The sequence below is a fragment of the Mirounga leonina genome, unplaced genomic scaffold, assembly GCF_011800145.1.
Source record: "Mirounga leonina isolate KUSES-001 unplaced genomic scaffold, KU_Mleo_1.0 Mir_115, whole genome shotgun sequence".
NCBI classification, from domain to species: domain Eukaryota; kingdom Metazoa; phylum Chordata; class Mammalia; order Carnivora; family Phocidae; genus Mirounga; species Mirounga leonina.
Window position 1 is genome coordinate 97,270,541 of NW_023270268.1, and position 16,990 is coordinate 97,287,530.

At 38.6% G+C, this 16,990-nt stretch overlaps 1 protein-coding gene across 1 annotated transcript in view; it reads left to right on the forward strand.

Moving 5' to 3' along the window:
- CFAP44 (cilia and flagella associated protein 44) overlaps positions 1-16,990 on the forward strand; it is a 139,023-nt gene that overhangs the window by 20,717 nt on the left and 101,316 nt on the right. Inside the window, exons 7-11 of the mRNA XM_035000156.1 lie at positions 2,794-3,010; positions 4,708-4,822; positions 6,176-6,340; positions 15,987-16,142; positions 16,544-16,591. Of these exons, the coding sequence (XP_034856047.1) occupies positions 2,794-3,010; positions 4,708-4,822; positions 6,176-6,340; positions 15,987-16,142; positions 16,544-16,591 (701 nt within the window). The remainder of the gene's footprint in view (positions 1-2,793; positions 3,011-4,707; positions 4,823-6,175; positions 6,341-15,986; positions 16,143-16,543; positions 16,592-16,990) is intronic.

Genomic DNA, 16,990 nt, shown 5'->3' on the forward strand with positions numbered 1-16,990 from the left:
AAACAAAAGTTTTTTATTTTACTTTCACTTACTCCTTCTTCAGTCCTCTTCATCCCTTTATGTATACCTGAGTTTCTGACCTATGTTATTTGCCTTCTGTTTAGAGAACTTCTTTTTAACATTTCTGGCAAAGCAGGTCTCCTGGCAACAAATTCCTTCAGTGTTTGTCTGAGAAAGTATATATCGGTCACTTTTGAAGGATAATTTCACAAGGTACAGAATTCTAGGTTGGTGGGGTTTTTTTTCCCTTCCTTTCCTTTAAATATTTCAGTCCATTCTTCTTGCTTATATGGTTTCTAAAGAGAAGTTGGATATAACTCTCCATTCTTCTTTAGGTAAGGTTTTTTTTCCCCCTTGGGCTTTTTTTTAGGAGTTCTTCCTTTATTTTCATTTTCTGTAGTTTTCTGGGCATTATTCTAGTTGGTGTTCTCTGAGCTTCCTAGATCTGTGGTTTGGTGTCTGATACTAATTTGCGGGAAATTCTCAGGCATTACTGTTTCAAATATTTCTTCTGTTCCTTTCTCTCTTCTCCTTTTGGTATTCCCATTATACATACACTATACTTTTTGTAGTTGTTCTATAGTTCTTAGATATTCTGTTCCATTTTCATCAGTCTTTGTTCTCTTTGCTCTTCAGTTCTCTGAAGATTCTATTGATCTATTCTGTAGTTCAGAGATTATTTCCTCAGCTGTGTCCAGTTTACTAATGAGCCCACCAAAGACATTTTTCATTTCTGTTATAATGTTTTTTATCTCTAGCATTTCCTTTTCGTTCTCTTAGGATTTCCATTTCTCTGCTTACATTGCCCATTTGTTCCTGCATATTGTCTACTTTATTCATTAGAGCCCTTAGCATATTAATCATAGTTGTTTTAAATTCCCAGTCTGATAATTCCAACATCTGTGCCATATCGGGTTCTGATGCTTGTTCTGTCTCTTCAAACTGTGTTTCTTGCCTTTTGGTATGCTTTGTAATTTTTTCTTGATAGCCAGACATGGTGTAGTGGGGAAAGATAATTGCTGTAAATAGGCCCTTTATAACTTGGTGGTAAGGTGTGGGGGGGAGGAGAAGTGTTCTTTAGTTCTCTGATTAAGTCTCAAATTTTTCGTGAGCCTCTGCGTCTGAACTGAACTTCACAAACGTTTCTGAGTTGTTTTCTCCCCCTTCGGTGGGACAGGATGATTATGATGAGGGAATAGAAGGTAAGCTGAGGACAAAGCAGAAGCTGACACCCCACAAACCGCCTCCCCCATGGGATATATGTGACATTCCTCAGACACTCCTGGCTGCCCTAAAGCTAAGGAAAGGAAAAACAAATCGTTAACTTACAGAGATCACAATCCTGCAAGACCTGAGTCTCCCTCAGTTTACAAATGTCTTAGCAATCTACAAGAACAAAGCATTTCTATCAATAACCTAGCTTCCAGAAGGAAATGTGGATACAATGAAATGTCCTTATAACCTGCAGCCCATTGACAGATACTTGAAGCAGAGTATATAATACAGAGTATAATGTTCCTCCAGGAAGCTCCCAACTATCTTAATGTTGATGCCTTGCTAGAAGGAAAAACAACCTTAATTTGACAATGGCGAGGCCTCTGGTGTCTTGTAGGTCCTCTTTAGCATATGAAAAAGTTCTTTTGAAAACCTCCCTTTTTCCTTACCTCCCCCAGCCCCATGGTATATAATCAGCCACCTTTCACAACCCTGGTCCAGCTGCTTTTTCTGCCCACGGGTCCTATCCCCGTGCTTAAATAAAACCATCGTTTTGCACCAAAGACATCTCAAGAATTCTTTCTTTGTCGTTGGCTCCGGACCCCACCCACCGAACCTCACCTATATTCCAAAACCACATCAGTTAGAGGGGGCTAGAGTTGGGTATTTCCTTCCCCAGGTTAATTAGGCTCTGGTTAATTAGTTTCTCCTGAGGGCAGGCCTTATTAAGAAGAACGAAGTGTTCTGGTGTTTCAAAACGGTTCCTTTTCCCCCTCCCCCTGTTGAAAGCCTGAGTTGTTTTTCTAGTATTTACTGTGGGAACCTGGTCAAGCTCCTGGGGATAAATCTCACAATATTGTTGGGGCCCACTTATGACTGGGTCCCCCTGGAGTTTTTAACTCTCCAACTTGTCCACACTGAGCTCCAGCAATTCTTCAGTTATAACTGTTCAGGTTTTATTACCCTGGCCCTGGTTCTCTCTGCTGTTTTAGCTGTTACTGCTTGTGAGTTCCTGCCGTGATAAGTTGCAAATGCACCTCACCCACCAGTCTCCCCAGTCTTGGGAGCAGCCATTTGCCCTGTGTCCTTCCCTCACTTATGAATCCAAGAAGAGTTGTTGATTTTTCAGTGTGTTCAGCTTTTTATTTGTTGTTAGGATGGAATGCTGACTTCCAAGCTCCTTACATGCATAACCAGAAACCTGAAGTCCTCAATTTTTATTTGATGAATTTTCCAGTGGCAAATTTCTAATTACAGATTGATACCTTTCTGCCATCTAACAGGATTTTGTACCCCCCTACCCCACTCCATAAAATGGAATGTGTTCTCAAGGTGTTTTTCTCATGCAAAATGTGACTAAGATTTCTTCACTCTCCCCCCTCATGTCATGTAATACATTCTAAAGCCAAGGGTGATGCATGATTTTGGATTGTTTCTTTGGGAATTCTTGGCATTCTTTCATCAATAGTTATCACCAAGGGTACTCACTCTCTTTCCCTCCTTTTTTTTTTTTTTAATAATATACTTTTGAAAATGAAATGTTGCCTTTGTTCATTAGACTCCCATTCATCCTTTCAGATGGGACTGAGCTGGGCTATGCTTATGTGGATTTTAACTACAATGGTACCTTGCTAGCCTCTGTTGGCAGCAACCCTGATTACACACTGACCATCTGGAATTGGAAAGAAGAACAGCCCATACTGAGGACAAAAGCTTTTTCCCAGGAAGTTTTTAAGGTTACTTTCAATCCTGAAGATGATGAGCAGCTTACTACATCGGGATCAGGCCACATCAAGTAGGTTGTGTGACTGGTACAGGTACCGGTAGATAATCATTAAGGATATTGTCCTAAGAGGATCAGCCATCTGGAGACATTTGTGCTGATGTTAACAGTAGGATAATGTTTAAATGTGTTATCTTCAAAGCTAACTGTAGTGCTGCTTTTCTAATCGGATATGGGGCTGTTATTACTGAAACCAGCATAGATAAAAAGAAGGGCTTTTAAATTTAGCCTGCTGCCTTACAGGCTTTACCACCTAAAAGGGTTTGTATACTGCTTACTAACATGGCATACTGAGTGTTTAGATCCACTTTTAAATTTGTGGCAGCAATATTGTATGATGCCTAAGTCATTTTGACATCTCTGAACTCAGTATTCATCTGTAAAACATGAGTTATAACAGAATCATTCCTAACACAGGACCCTCAGTACTAAATTGTAACAGAGCCTACTTTTGATCTCCGGTCTCTGGCTCAAAATTCCATGTCCTTTTCGCTCTTTCACACTCTGCTCTCTTTTTTTTCAGGATGGAATGATTTTGTCTTTTTCGGTTTTTGTTCTACCCTGTCTTATGCATTTATCTAACAACCTTCTACCACCTCCTTCGAGCTGCTCATAACTAGATTTCCAGTGTCCTTTTCGAGAAAGACATTTTTATCCTAAGTTTCTCTTATTCCAATTCAAACCTGGCTCTCTTCTTATTTATTCATTAGAAATACAGATTAATTGAATAGATTTTAAAATGGAAATTTGGGGGAATTCTTAAGTAATCTTCTGCTAGCTGTAGGCTAAAAATTTCCAGTTCTTTACATTCTCCCATCATTTAGTAAAGTGCATATTTTCTTTGCATTGTATCTTTGGAGAGAGAAATAAAATAATTTCATGTGTGAAGTGCTATAGAAGAAACGTATGTATATGGAAATGTATGATCAGGGGACCTATGAAAGCCTTGGAGAAGGATGTTGGTTATTTAAGCTTTTGGCTTCATATTACTGGCTTGTTGATACCATCCATTATCTATTTTATATCTAGTTGGTAGGCCAGATTCTTTTTTCTACATGTTTTTCATCATCTGACTGTTCACTTACTTAAACTATTAATAATAAATGCTAGTAATAACCAACCTTTATTCATTGATTTTATGTGCAAGGCACTGTTCTAAGAGTTTTTCAACAATTTTATGAGGTAGGTTCTACTAGTATCCTTATTTTATTCATGAGAGATTGAGAGCACAATCACTCTTAAGCTACACAACAAGTAAGTTAGAATTTTTTGAAAACTCTTACATCTTTTTACATGCCAAGATGGAAATGTTCTATGTTGTCCAGTCTAGTAGTCACTAGCTGCATGTAGCTATTGAGTACTTGAAACTGGCTGGTCTGACTGAAACAGAGTTTTAAATTTGATTTAGTGTTAATTACATTAAGTCTAAATTAAGATAGTCAAACTTGGCTAGGGCCAACTGCATAGGACAGCATGACTCTAAGATAAAATATCCTGAAAAGCAGGGAATTTATTTTGTCTATTTTGCTCAATTCTGAATTCATATTACCTAGAACTTTGCCTGACAGGTAGGTGATACTTAATACATATTAGTTAGATGAATGAATGATGAAATAATATATGTGACTCTGAAACATGTAAATGCTTGAGTGATAATAAAAATAAATAAAGCCTCTTTGAGGTACATTCAGTCTCTTTCTTGTTTGCAGGTTCTGGGAAATGGCTCTAACATTCACTGGTCTCAAGCTTCAGGGCTCATTGGGTCGATTTGGCAAAACAGCCACTTCTGATATAGAAGGTTACATGCAGCTCCCGGATGGGAAGGTGAGTACAGCCACTATTCTACAATAATAAAATTATGTTTTCAAAATGAAAATATATGAAAGTACATTAGACATTCTAAAAACCACTGCCAATGTTAGTAATAATGGATACTATCATTGTAAATATAATGAACATGTAATTTTTCCTCTTCAGATTATCAATTTTAATTAATATAGTTCTAGGGAGTAGTCATAATCCACATGTAAATACCTTTTTTTATGCTAAATATTATACACACATATATAAAGTATGCAAGCATTTTAATATATTAACGTAGTGACATATTGTCACTTATTGTCATGGATTATTATGTTTATCTGTCCCTCCTCTTTTGTCATGATGCTCCAAGAGGACTTACTGGCTCAAAGGTTGTATACAGTCTTGTGGCTTTCTCTTTTATTGTCAGATTATTATTTAGGAAGATTGAGTCACTTCACAGAGGCACCTACGGATGCACTCAACTTTAATCTGTTAGTTTAGTCTTTAACATTGTTAGTTTATTTTCTCTCTTCTTCTTGCAAAATTTGTGGGCATATTGCCTAGGGGAATACCTCTTAAACATCCTAAGAACTAGTGTTTGGTGGTACATACTTGGGGAAGTGCTGGATTAAATGGATTAATAGGAGCTGGTTCCAAATGACTATTCTTGTTTGAAATTGGATATTATTATGCTATAATCTGCTGAGTTCAGTAATGGCCTCACAATTTTTGACACATCTCATAACCTTTAATATTATCACTCTTAAAAACTAGAATCTACAATGGAATATAACTCAGCCATCAGAAAGGATGAATACCCACCATTTGCATCAACATGGATGGAACTGGAGGGCATTATGCTAAGTGAAATAAGTCAAGCAGAGAAAGACAATTATCATATGGTTTCACTCATCTGTGGAACATAAGAAATAGTGTGGAGGACCACAGGGGAAGGGAGGGAAAACTGAATGGGAAGAAATCAGAGAGGGAGACAAACCATGAGAGACTCTGGACTCCGGGAACCATACTGAGGGTTTCAGAAGGACGGGGGTTGGGGGGATGGGGTTACCAGGTGATGGGTATTGAGGAGGGCACGTGATATATTTGAAAAATTACCAGCAATGTACAGCCTAATCACAATGATGTAAAATTATGCATAATGCTAGGAAGAAATACATACAAATGTGATTAGTGGTTGTTTCCGAAGTGGTGAATTTTCATTTCTATATTTTCTTATTTTTCTATACTTATTTTTTTTACTTTCATAATCAAGAAAGAGAAACTATGATAATAATTCTCACCTCCCATTTGAGGCATAAATATCCATGTTTGTCTGTTTTAATGCACATTCCTTCCTTTCTGCATACCTGCCAGGTGCTCTCGGGCTCAGGGTGGGGCAACATGCTGTTGTGGGAAGGCGGCCTCATCAAGGTTGAGCTCTGTCGAGCTGGAAGGAAGTCTTGTCATCAGGGTCCCATTAACCAGATAATGCTGGATGAGGGCGAAGTTATCACCATTGGGGCAGATGGATGTATTAGGGTAAGTTTTCTTGACACTTGGTCAGTAGCACGCACACAAATGGATTCCAGATCACCCTTTTGGGTGATAATGCTTTCCTTATGGTAAATATTTCAATTCTAGTCAAAATTAATTTATAGCATCTTAGGAGTGCATTTTCTGAGGGGAACTTCTGTTATTTTGATTCTGTCATTGAAATAGTAGTTTCAGAAGATGAAAACCTATTTTAGCAGAACATAAACGGTGGATACAGATGTCCTTTCAAAACACACAGTATGAATGGGCCATTTTCTAGGGACAAAAGTACCAAACGTTTCTTATTTTTTTTTTTTTTTAAAGATTTTATTTATTTGACAGAGCGAGACACAGTGAGAGAGGGAATGCAAGCAAGGGGAGTGGGAGAGGGAGAAGCAGGCTTCCCGCTGAGCAGGGAGCCCAACACGGGGCTTGATCCCAGGACCCTGGGACCATGACCTGAGCCGAAGGCAGACGCTTAACGACTGAGCCACCCAGGCACCCCAAACATTTCTTATTTTTGACTGAGGTTACCCATTAGAAATGACACTGAAAAGTGTGCTGATGAGGTTTGCCTATGGATACTCCCCTCCCCTTGCTCCTTACACTGGTGAACTCACTTGTCCTCATCTGCAGACACTATCCAGTCCATAGTGTGGGCTAGCCTGCAACACTGCTCCAGCATCTAAGTGCTCCTGGTTGTTGTCATACCCTGCTGTTGCTGGCAAAGCTGGAGGCTGCTGATTTGCCTTGTGGTCCTCTTGGTACATATTCCTACTGGTGCCTTTCAGAAGAAAGTGGTAGTATTCTCTGGGTGTTCCTTAGGAAGTATCATTATGAGAAGTAAGACTATATTTTTGAAAATAGTCTGGTCATTCTATGATACCTGTTGTACTTACTATGTCTAATACACTGTTTAAACCATCTCTCTCCCATTCTTGTCTTCTTGGCATTGGCTTTTTGAACCCAAGTATACATTTTTACATTACCAATATTAAATTTAATTTTCTTAGATTTTACTCATTGTTCTGGGAAATTTTTATGTCCTTTTGTTTGTCATATAGTATATTCACTATGCTTCCAAGATATGTCACCCAAAATGTCAAAATACCAACTGGAAGGAAACCTCAAGAGAAAAGAAGTCAAATACTTCACAGAGTGTCCCTTCATGAACACCACTAATTTCTAAACTGGCTTCTTTTAAAAATTTCATCCTAATCTCTTTAGTCTTTTACACAGTAAATCTCTACATCTAACCCTTTGGGAAAAACCTACCCCAACTCCCAGGAGTTAGTTCTACCCTAGGATTTGGGCCTCTTCCCCATGAGGCTAGCCCTAGGTGACAACATGAATCCTCTTTGAAAGTTACTTTCCCCAAAGGCTGAGTTATTGAGTCTAGGTTAACAGGGTGGGGTGTGTCAATAGATCCATTGAGGGTAGGCTTTGGTACTTCGCAGAGGAAGTCCTTCTCAATCTCTCTTCCTCCTGAGGTGAACCTCTGCTCCCTGATGCTTCTATAGCATTCTGCTCTCCTGTCCCAGAACAATAATCCTTAACTGAATGGTATAATCTAAATCAGTAATGAGAACCATTTTCTTGTGAAGACATCATCTACATCCATTTTCTCCTCATAATGAAGATTGTGCTTGAATCATTAAAAGGCCTATTTCCCCTTTCCAGGGGCCCACTGGTAAATTCAAAACAGGGCTCATTATAATGTCTCGCCGAATAACGGGAACATTTACTCCTTAGGGCCACTTTATATGCAGAAAGACCTAAGAGATACCTTGACATAAAGTTTACACTGGGCAAATTAGAATTCTTATTCAGGCTGTATTCTCTCACTAATCTCCATATATACAGAAGACACTATGATAATTTATTATGCCCCAGTTGGGAGCAATATTCCAGGGGTCACATTTTGGCTGGTGTTCTCATTACACCTACTTGCTAATTTGCATGAAGCAAGAAGAAATGACTTTTGGAAAAAAAAATCAGGGCCTTTTCTTTCTTTTTTCTCAATTTTTAAAATTTTTAATTCAATTCAATTAACATCTAATGTATTATTAATTTCAGAGGTAGAGATCAGTGATTCATCAGTCTTATATAATACCCAGTGTTCATTACATCACATCACATTAATGTCCATCACCCAGCTACCCCATCCCGTGACCCCCCTCCCCTCCAGCAACCCTCAAGTTGTTTCCTATGATTAAGAGTCTCTTATGATTTATTTCCCTCTCTGGTTTCATCTTGTTTTATTTTCTTTCTCTCTTCCCGTATGATCCTGTTTTGTTTCTTAAATTCCACATATGAGTGAGATCATATGATACATGTCTTTCTCTGATTGACTTATTTTGCTTAGCATAATACCCTCTAGCTCTATCCACATCATTGCAAATGGCAAGATTTCATTTTTTTGATGGCTGAGTAGTATTCCATTGTTTATATATACTACATATTCTTTATTCATTCATCTGTCAATGGACATCTGGGCTCCTTCCATAGTTTGGACATTGATGTGGACATTGTGGACATTGCTGCTATAAACATTAGGGTGCCGATGCCCCTTCAGATCACTGCATTTGTATCTTTGGGTAAATACCCAGTAGTGCAATTGCTAGGTCTATTTTCAACTTTTTGAGGAACCTTCATACTGTTTTCCAGAGTGGCTGCACCAGCTTGCCTTCCCACCAACAGTGTATGAAGGTTCCCCTTTCTCTGCATCCTCGCCAACATCTTTCATTTCTTGACTTGTTAATTTTAGCCATTCTGACTGGTGTGAGGTAGTATCTCATTGTGGTTTTGATTTGTATTTCCCTAATGCTGAGTGACATTGAGCATTTTTTCATGTGTCTTGGCCATTTATAGTATTCTTTGGAGAAATGTCTATTCATGCCTTCTGCGCATTTCTTGATTGGATTATTCTTTGTGTTGAGTTTGATAAGTTCTTTATAGATCTTGGATACTAGCCCTTTATCTGATAAGACGTTTGTAAATATCTTTTCCCATTCTGTAGGTTGTCTTTTTGTTTTGTTGACTGTTTCCTTTGCTGTGCAAAAGCTTTTTATCTGGATGAAGTCCCAATAGTTCATTTTTGCCTTTGTTTCCCTTGCCTTTGAAGACGTGTCTAGCAAGAAGTTGCTGTGGCCAAGGGCAAAGAGGTTGCTGCCTATGTTCTCCTTTAGGATTTTGATGGATTCCTGTCTCACATTTAGGTCTTTCATCCATTTTGAGTCTATTTTTGTGTATGGTGTAAGGAAATGGTCCACTTTCATTCTTCTGCAGGTGGCTGTCCAATTTTTCCAACACCATTTGTTGAAGAGACTGTCTTTTTTCCACTGGATATTTTTTCCTGCTTTATCAAAGATTAGTTAACGATAGAGTTGAGGGTCCGTTTCTGGGTTCTCTATTCTGTTACATTGATCTATGTGTCTGTTTTTGTGCCAGTACCATACTGTCTTGATGATTACACCTTTGTAATAGAGCTGGAAGTCCGGAATTGTGATACCACCAGCTTTGGTTTTTTCTTTTTTCTTTTTTCAACATTCCTTTGGCTATTCAGGGTCTTTTCTGGTTCCATACAAATTTTAGGATTATTTGTTCCAGCTCTGTGAAAAATATTGATGGTATTTTGATAGGGATTGCATTGAATATATAGATTGCTCTAGGTAGCATAGACATTTTCACAATATTTGTTCTTCCAGTCCATGAGCATGGAACGTTTTTCCATTTCTTTGTGTCTTCCTCAATTTCTTTCATGAGTGTTCTATAGGTTTTTGAGTACAAATCCTTTGCCTCTTTGGTTAGGTTTATTCCTAGGTATCTTATGGTTTTGGGTGCAATTGTAAATGGAATCTTTCTCTTTCTTCTGTCTCATTGTTTGTGTATAGAAATGCCACTGATTTCTGTGCATTGATTTTATATCCTGCCACTTTGCTGAATTCTTGTATGAGTTCTAGCAATTTTGGGGTGGAGTCTTTTGGATTTTCCAAATAGAGTATCATGTCATCTGCAAAGAGTGAAAATTTGACTACTTTGCTGATGCAGATGCTTTTTATTTCTTTTTGTTGTCTGATTGCTGTGGCTAGGACTTCTAGTACTATGTTCAACAGCAGTAGTGATAGTGGACATCCCTACCATGTTCCTGACCTTGGGGGAAAAGCTCTCAGTTTTTCCTAATTGAGAATGATATTTGCTGTAGGCTTTTTGTATATAGCTTTTATGATATTGAGGTATGTTCCCTCTACCCCACACTGTGAAGAGTTTTAAGAAAGGAGGCTCTAGGGATGCCTGGGTGGCTCAGTCGGTTAAGTGTCTGTCTTTGGCTCAGGTTGTGACCATAGAGTCCTGGGATTGAGTCCTGCACTGGGCTCCCTGCTCAGTGGGGGAGGCTGCTTCTTCCTCTGCCTCCTGCTCCCCCTGCTTATGCTCTCTCTCTCTCTGACAAATAAATAAATCCTTTAAAAGAAAAAAGAAAAGATGCTGTACTTGGTCAAATGCTTTTTCTGCATCTATTGAGAGATCATATGGTCTTCTTCTTCTTTTACTAATGTAGTGTATCACATTGATTTGCAGGTATTGAACCACCCTTGCAGCCCAGGGATAAATCCCACTTGCTTGTGGTGAATTTTAATGTACTGTTGGATTCTATTGGCTAGTACTTTGGTGAGAATTTTGACATCCATGTTCATCAGGGATACTGGTCTGTAATTCTCTTTTGGTGGAGTCTTTGGTTTGGGGATCAAGGTAATGCTGGCCTCATAGAAAGAGTTTGGAAGTTTTCCTTCCATTTCTGTTTTTTTGAAACTGCTTCAGAAGAATAGGTATTAATTCTTTTTTTTTTTTTAAAGATTTTATTTATTTGACAGAGACAGAGATAGCGAGAGCAGGAACACAAGCAGGGGGAGTAGGAGAGGGAGAAGCAGGCTTCCTGCCAAGCAGGGAACCCAATGTGGGAATCGATCCCAGGACCCTGAGATCATGACCTGAGCCGAAGGCAGATGCTTAACGACTGAGCCACCCAGGCACCCTAGGTATTAATTCTTTAAATATTTTGTGGAATGCCCCTGGGAAGCATCTGGCCCTGGACTCTTATTTGTTGGGAGATTTTTGATTACTACTTCAATTTCCTTGCTGGTTGTGGGTCTGTTCAGGTTTTCTGTTTCTTCCTGTTTCAGTTTTGGTAGTTTATATGGCTCTAGGAACGCATCTATTTCTTCCAGATTGCCTAATTTGTTGGCATATGGTTGCTCATAATATGTTCTTATGATTGTTTGTATTTCTTCGGTGTTGGTTGTGATCTCTCCTTTTTCATTCATGATTTTATTTATTTTGGTCCTTTCTCTTTTATTTCTGATAAGTCTGGCCAGGGGTTTATATGTTTTATTAATTCAAAGAACGAGCTCCTAGTATCATTGATCTGTTCTGTTGTTCTCTTGGTTTATATTTCATTGATTTCTCCTCTAATCTTTATTAATTCTCTTCTCCTGCTGGGTTTAGGTTTTATTTGCTGTTCTTTCTCCAGCTCCTTTAGATGTAAAGTTAGGTTATATATTTGAGACCTTTCTTATTTCTTGAGAAAGGTTTATATTGCTATATACTTTCCTCTTAGGACTGCCTTTGCTGCATCCCAAAGATTTTGAACACTTGTATTTTCATTTTCATTTGTTTCCATGAATTTTTTAAATTCTTCTTCTTTTTTTTTTTTAGATTTTTATTTATTTTGACAGTGAGAGAGAGAGAGAGAGCGCATGAGAGCAAGAGCAGGGTAGAGAGTGAGAAGCAGGCTCCTCACTGAGCAGGGAGTCTGATGTGGGGCTCGATCCCAGGACCCTGGGACCATGACCTAAGCTGAAGGCAGACGCCCAACTTCCTGAGCCACCCAGGTGTCCCTAAATTCTTCTTTCATTTCCTGGTTGACCCATTCATTTTTTAGTAGGATGCTCTTTAGCCTCCATGTATTTGAGTTCTTTCCAAATTTCCTCTTGTGATTGAGTTCCAGTTTCAAAGCATTGTGGTCCACAAATAGGCAAGGAATGATCCCAGTCTTTTGGTACTAGTTGAGACCTGATTTGTGACCCAGTGTGTGATCTGTTCTGGAGAATGTTCCATGACTACTTGAGAAGAATGTGTATTATGTTGCTTTAGGATGGAATGCTCTGAATATACCTGTGAAGTCCATCTGGTCCAGTGTGTCGTTCAAAGCCCTTGTTTCCTTGTTGATCTTCTGCTTAGATGATCTGTCCATTGCAGTGAGTGGGGTGTAAAGTCCCTTACTATTATTGTATTATTATTGATGTGTTTCTTTAATTTTTGTTAGTAATTGGCTTATATAATTGGCTGCACCCATGTTAAGGGCATAAATATTTACAATTGTTGGATATTCTTGTTGGATAGACTCTTTAATTATGATATAGTGTCCTTCCTCATCTCTTTTTACAGTCTTTGGTTTAAAATCTAATTTGTCTGATATATGGATTGTCACCCCAGCTTTCTTTTGATACCCAATAGCATGATAAATAGTTTTCTGCCCCTTCACTTTAAATCTGGAGGTGTCTTTGGGTCTAAAGTGAGTCTCTTCAAGACAGCTTATCAATGAGGCTTGGTTTTTTATCCAATCTGATACCCTATGTCTTTTCATTGGGACAATTAGTGCATTTACATTCAGAGTAACTATTGAAAGATATGAATTTAGTGCCATTGTATTACCTGTAAAGTCACTGTTTCTGTATGCTGTCTCTGTTCCTTTCTGATCTATGTGACTTTTGGGCTCTCTTCACTTAAAGGATCCCTTTTAATATTTCTTGCATGACTGGTTTAGTGATCACAAATTCTTTTAGTTTCTGTTTGTCCTGAAACCTTTTTAATCTCTCCTCCTATTTTGAATGACATCCTAGCTGGATAAAATATTCTTGGTTGCATATTTTTCTCATTTAGCACCCTGAATATATCATGCCAGTCCTTTCTGGCCTGCCAGGTCTCTGTGGATAGGTCTGCTGCCAGTCTAATATCTCTACCCTTGTAGGTTATGGACTTCTTGTCCCAAGCTCCTTTTAGGATTTTCTCTTTGTCTCTAAGATTTGCAAGTTTTACTATTGTATGTTGAGGTGTTGACCTATTTTTATTGACTTTTTTTTTTTTTTTTTTTTTTTTTGAGTGCCTCCTGGACTTTGTGCCTCCTGGACTTGAATGCCTGTTTCCTTCCCCAGATTAGGGAAGTTCTCCATTATAATTTGCTCCAATATACCTTCTGCCTCTCTCTCTTTCCTCTTCTTCTGGGAACCCAATTATTTTAATATTGTTTTGCTTTATGGTATCCCTTATCTCTCGAATTCTCCCCTCATGATCCAGTAGCTGTTTATCTTTTTCTTAGCTTCTTTATTCTCCATCATTTTGTCTTCTATATCACTAATTCTCTCTTCTGCCTCATTTTTTCCTAGCAGTTGGAGCCTCCATTTTTGATTGCATCTCATTAATAGCTTTTTTGATTTTGACTTGGTTAGATTTTAGTTCTTTTATTTCTCCAGAAAGGGATTCTCTAGTGTCTCCTATGCTTTTTTCAAGCCCAGCTAGTATCTTTATAATCTTTCTGAACTCTAGTTCCGACATCTTACTAATGTCCATATTGATTAGGTCCCTGGCAGTCAGTACTGCCTCTTGTTCTCTTTTTTGAAGTGAGTTTTTCCATCTTGTCATTTTGTCCAGAGAAGAATAGATGAATGAAAGAACAAAATACTTAAAGGGCAACAATGGCCCCAGAGAAATATACACTAAACAAATCAGAAGAGACCTGAGATGGGGGGAGGGGGTATATGATCAGGCTGGTGAATAGAACAGAGCCATACACTAGATTTTGGGTGCATATTGGTCTGTTAGAAGAAACTATATCTCAAAATTTAAAGGAAGAAAAACATATAATACAAAAATAATAAAATTAAATACATTGAAAGGTTGGAATGTAACTGTAAAGATGAAAATTTAAAAAGACTAACAAAAAGAAAAAGATTAATAAAAAGAAAAAAAAAGAATATGATCAGGCAGGTGAAGAGAACAGAGCCATGCACTAGATTCTGGGTGTGTTTTGGTCTGTTTGTTAGAAGAAACTGCATCCCAAAATTGTAAAGAAAGAAAAACTTATACACACACACACACACACAAATAAAATTAAATGCAATTAAAGGATAGAATGTTACTGTAAAAATGAAAGTTAAAAAGGATTTTTAAAAGAGTTGATAAAATAAGAAATTGGTTGAAAGGGGAAAGAGGAAAAAAATTAAAATTGAAAGACTAAAGAATCATGGGGAAAAAAAACATGAATTCTATATACTATTTTCCCCTAGCACCGGAATTTTGCATTTCCCTGTGATTAGTAAACTTGGTCTTAACTGGATATTCTTGCTGATCTTCTGGGGGAGGGGCCTGTTTTGCTGATTCTTGGGTGTCTTTGCCCCAGCCTGAATTGCACCACCCTTGGCAGGGGGCCAGGTTAAGTAAGTAGCTCCTCTGGATTGCTCTGTGTGGCTTTTGTTCCCTGAAGGCTTTCCACGCAGCTTTAGAGGATGAGAATGAACATGGTGGCTTCCCAGTCTCCAGCTCCAGAGCTGAGAGCTCAGGCCCCACTCCTCAGTGAGCCCAGAGAAAAGCAGTCCATCACTCCTGTCTCCCTGGTCTCCATCCACACTCCGTGGTCACCCAGCCTGTGACCGAGCATTTCTATCTCAGGCACGCGACCCCGGTTTGAGTCTCCAAACCCTGCAGACTCCTCTGGCATGCTCCCGTGCTGCTCCTCTGAGGGGAGGAAGGGGGGGTCTCCCCGGTTCTGCCGCTTGTTGGGCCTCTACTGAGAAAGCAGTGGCCCAGCTGTGCCACAGTTCATGGTTTATGGCAACCCCGAGCTGAGAGCCCTCTCCTGGGCTTGCTGATAGCAGCTGGCTTCCCCCTTCCAATGCCTGGGAACTCTGCTGCACTCCAGCACCGCAGGTCTTCCTGTGACCCTGGGGATTCTGAGACCACACTGTCCCACCTAAGACTCTGCCTGCTTCACCACCTGATCACCTTTCAGGCAGGGAGTCCCTCACTGGATCAGACTTCTAAAAGTTCTGATTTTGGGCGCCTGGGTGGCTCAGATGGTTAAGCGTCTGCCTTTGGCTCAGGTCATGATCCCAGGGTCCTGGGATCGAGCCCCGCGTTGGGCTCTCTGCTCCTTGGGAGCCTGCTTCTCCCTCTGCCTCTCTCTCTCTGTCTCTCATGAATAAATAAATAAATAAATAAATCTTAAAAAAAAAATAAAAAAAATAAAAGTTCTGATTTTGTGCTCTGCTGCTATATCACTTTCTGCTAGCCAGCTTATGGAGGATCCCTCCTCCCACCCTATGGTCTATCCTCCCATACATCACCTTGGATTTGCTTCTCCACACCTCCTACCTTGCAGAAAGTGGTCGCTCTTCTATTTGTAGAGTTGTAGCTATTCTTTTCTTAGATCTGTTGAGTTCACAGATGTTCAGAATGATCTGATAGCTATCTAGCTGAATTCCTGCAACCAGATGAAACTAAGGTCTCCTACTCCTCTGCCATCAATCAGGGCCTTTTCTTATAGAAAATATAAATTCAGTAACTGCTGATTGATTAAAGTATTTTCTTATTTTATAAGATCTGGGATTTTGAGACAGTAGACACTGCTGATTCTATTGATGAGACTGGATTGTTAGAGATCGAGCCCATTAATGAACTTCAAGTTGGCAAGAAAGTCAAACTCTTCTCTATAATAAAAATGAACGAGATTGGAAGTAACTTTTGGTTGGCTCAGGTAAATTGTGTTCTCTCTTGGCTCTTTAAAGTTACCTAGACATAAAATTAAAATAGTAACATAATTTATTGTCCCTGTAAGTTCATTTTACTATTAAGAGTACTATTGATAGGTCAAGGAAGATTACCTGAATTTTGGTATTTAGTTGACCTGTATTTTATATGCAAAAAACCAATTAGCTTTATTAAACTGACTATATGTATTATGAAAATGTTTCATTTATTGTGTGTTCTAAGATATATAGAAGTTGCTTTTGTTAAATTTCAATCATACTTTAAAACACATGTAAGCTTTTGGTATTACTGTTTGTCCTTTACTTTAACTAGATCACAGGAAGAAAATTCTTTTCATTTGATAAAAGTTAAGAATGATAAACTATTATCAGGTATTTAATTTTTTAGGATGCCAGTGGAGCCATATGGAAGCTTGACCTTAGTTTTTCAAATATTGTAAGTTGTCTATTTTTCTTTTTTTCCATAATTTTTATAACAAAAGTCTTTTATTCTTCTTTAAAAGATACTTTATCTTTCTCCATACTTGTTCATTGTTCCCATCAAAAACTTGTCCAACATGTCCTAGTCCTGGGAATTTATTCTCTCTCTCTCTGATTTTACAAAAAAAGGAGATATCTCAGCAAAATTTACCAGAAAAGTGGCAGTGACTGTGCCTAATGTTATCCAGTGCTTTACAGTTGTCATAAACTTATGGTATTTTCATTTATATTATCTCCTGCAACCCTTATGGCTACCCTGACAGTTGCCATCACCTCATTTTACTGGTGAAGAAAAGGAAAACCTTCAAGTGCAAAGCCAGTACTGTTTCTCCTAATTCCAAAGTCCAGCACTCTT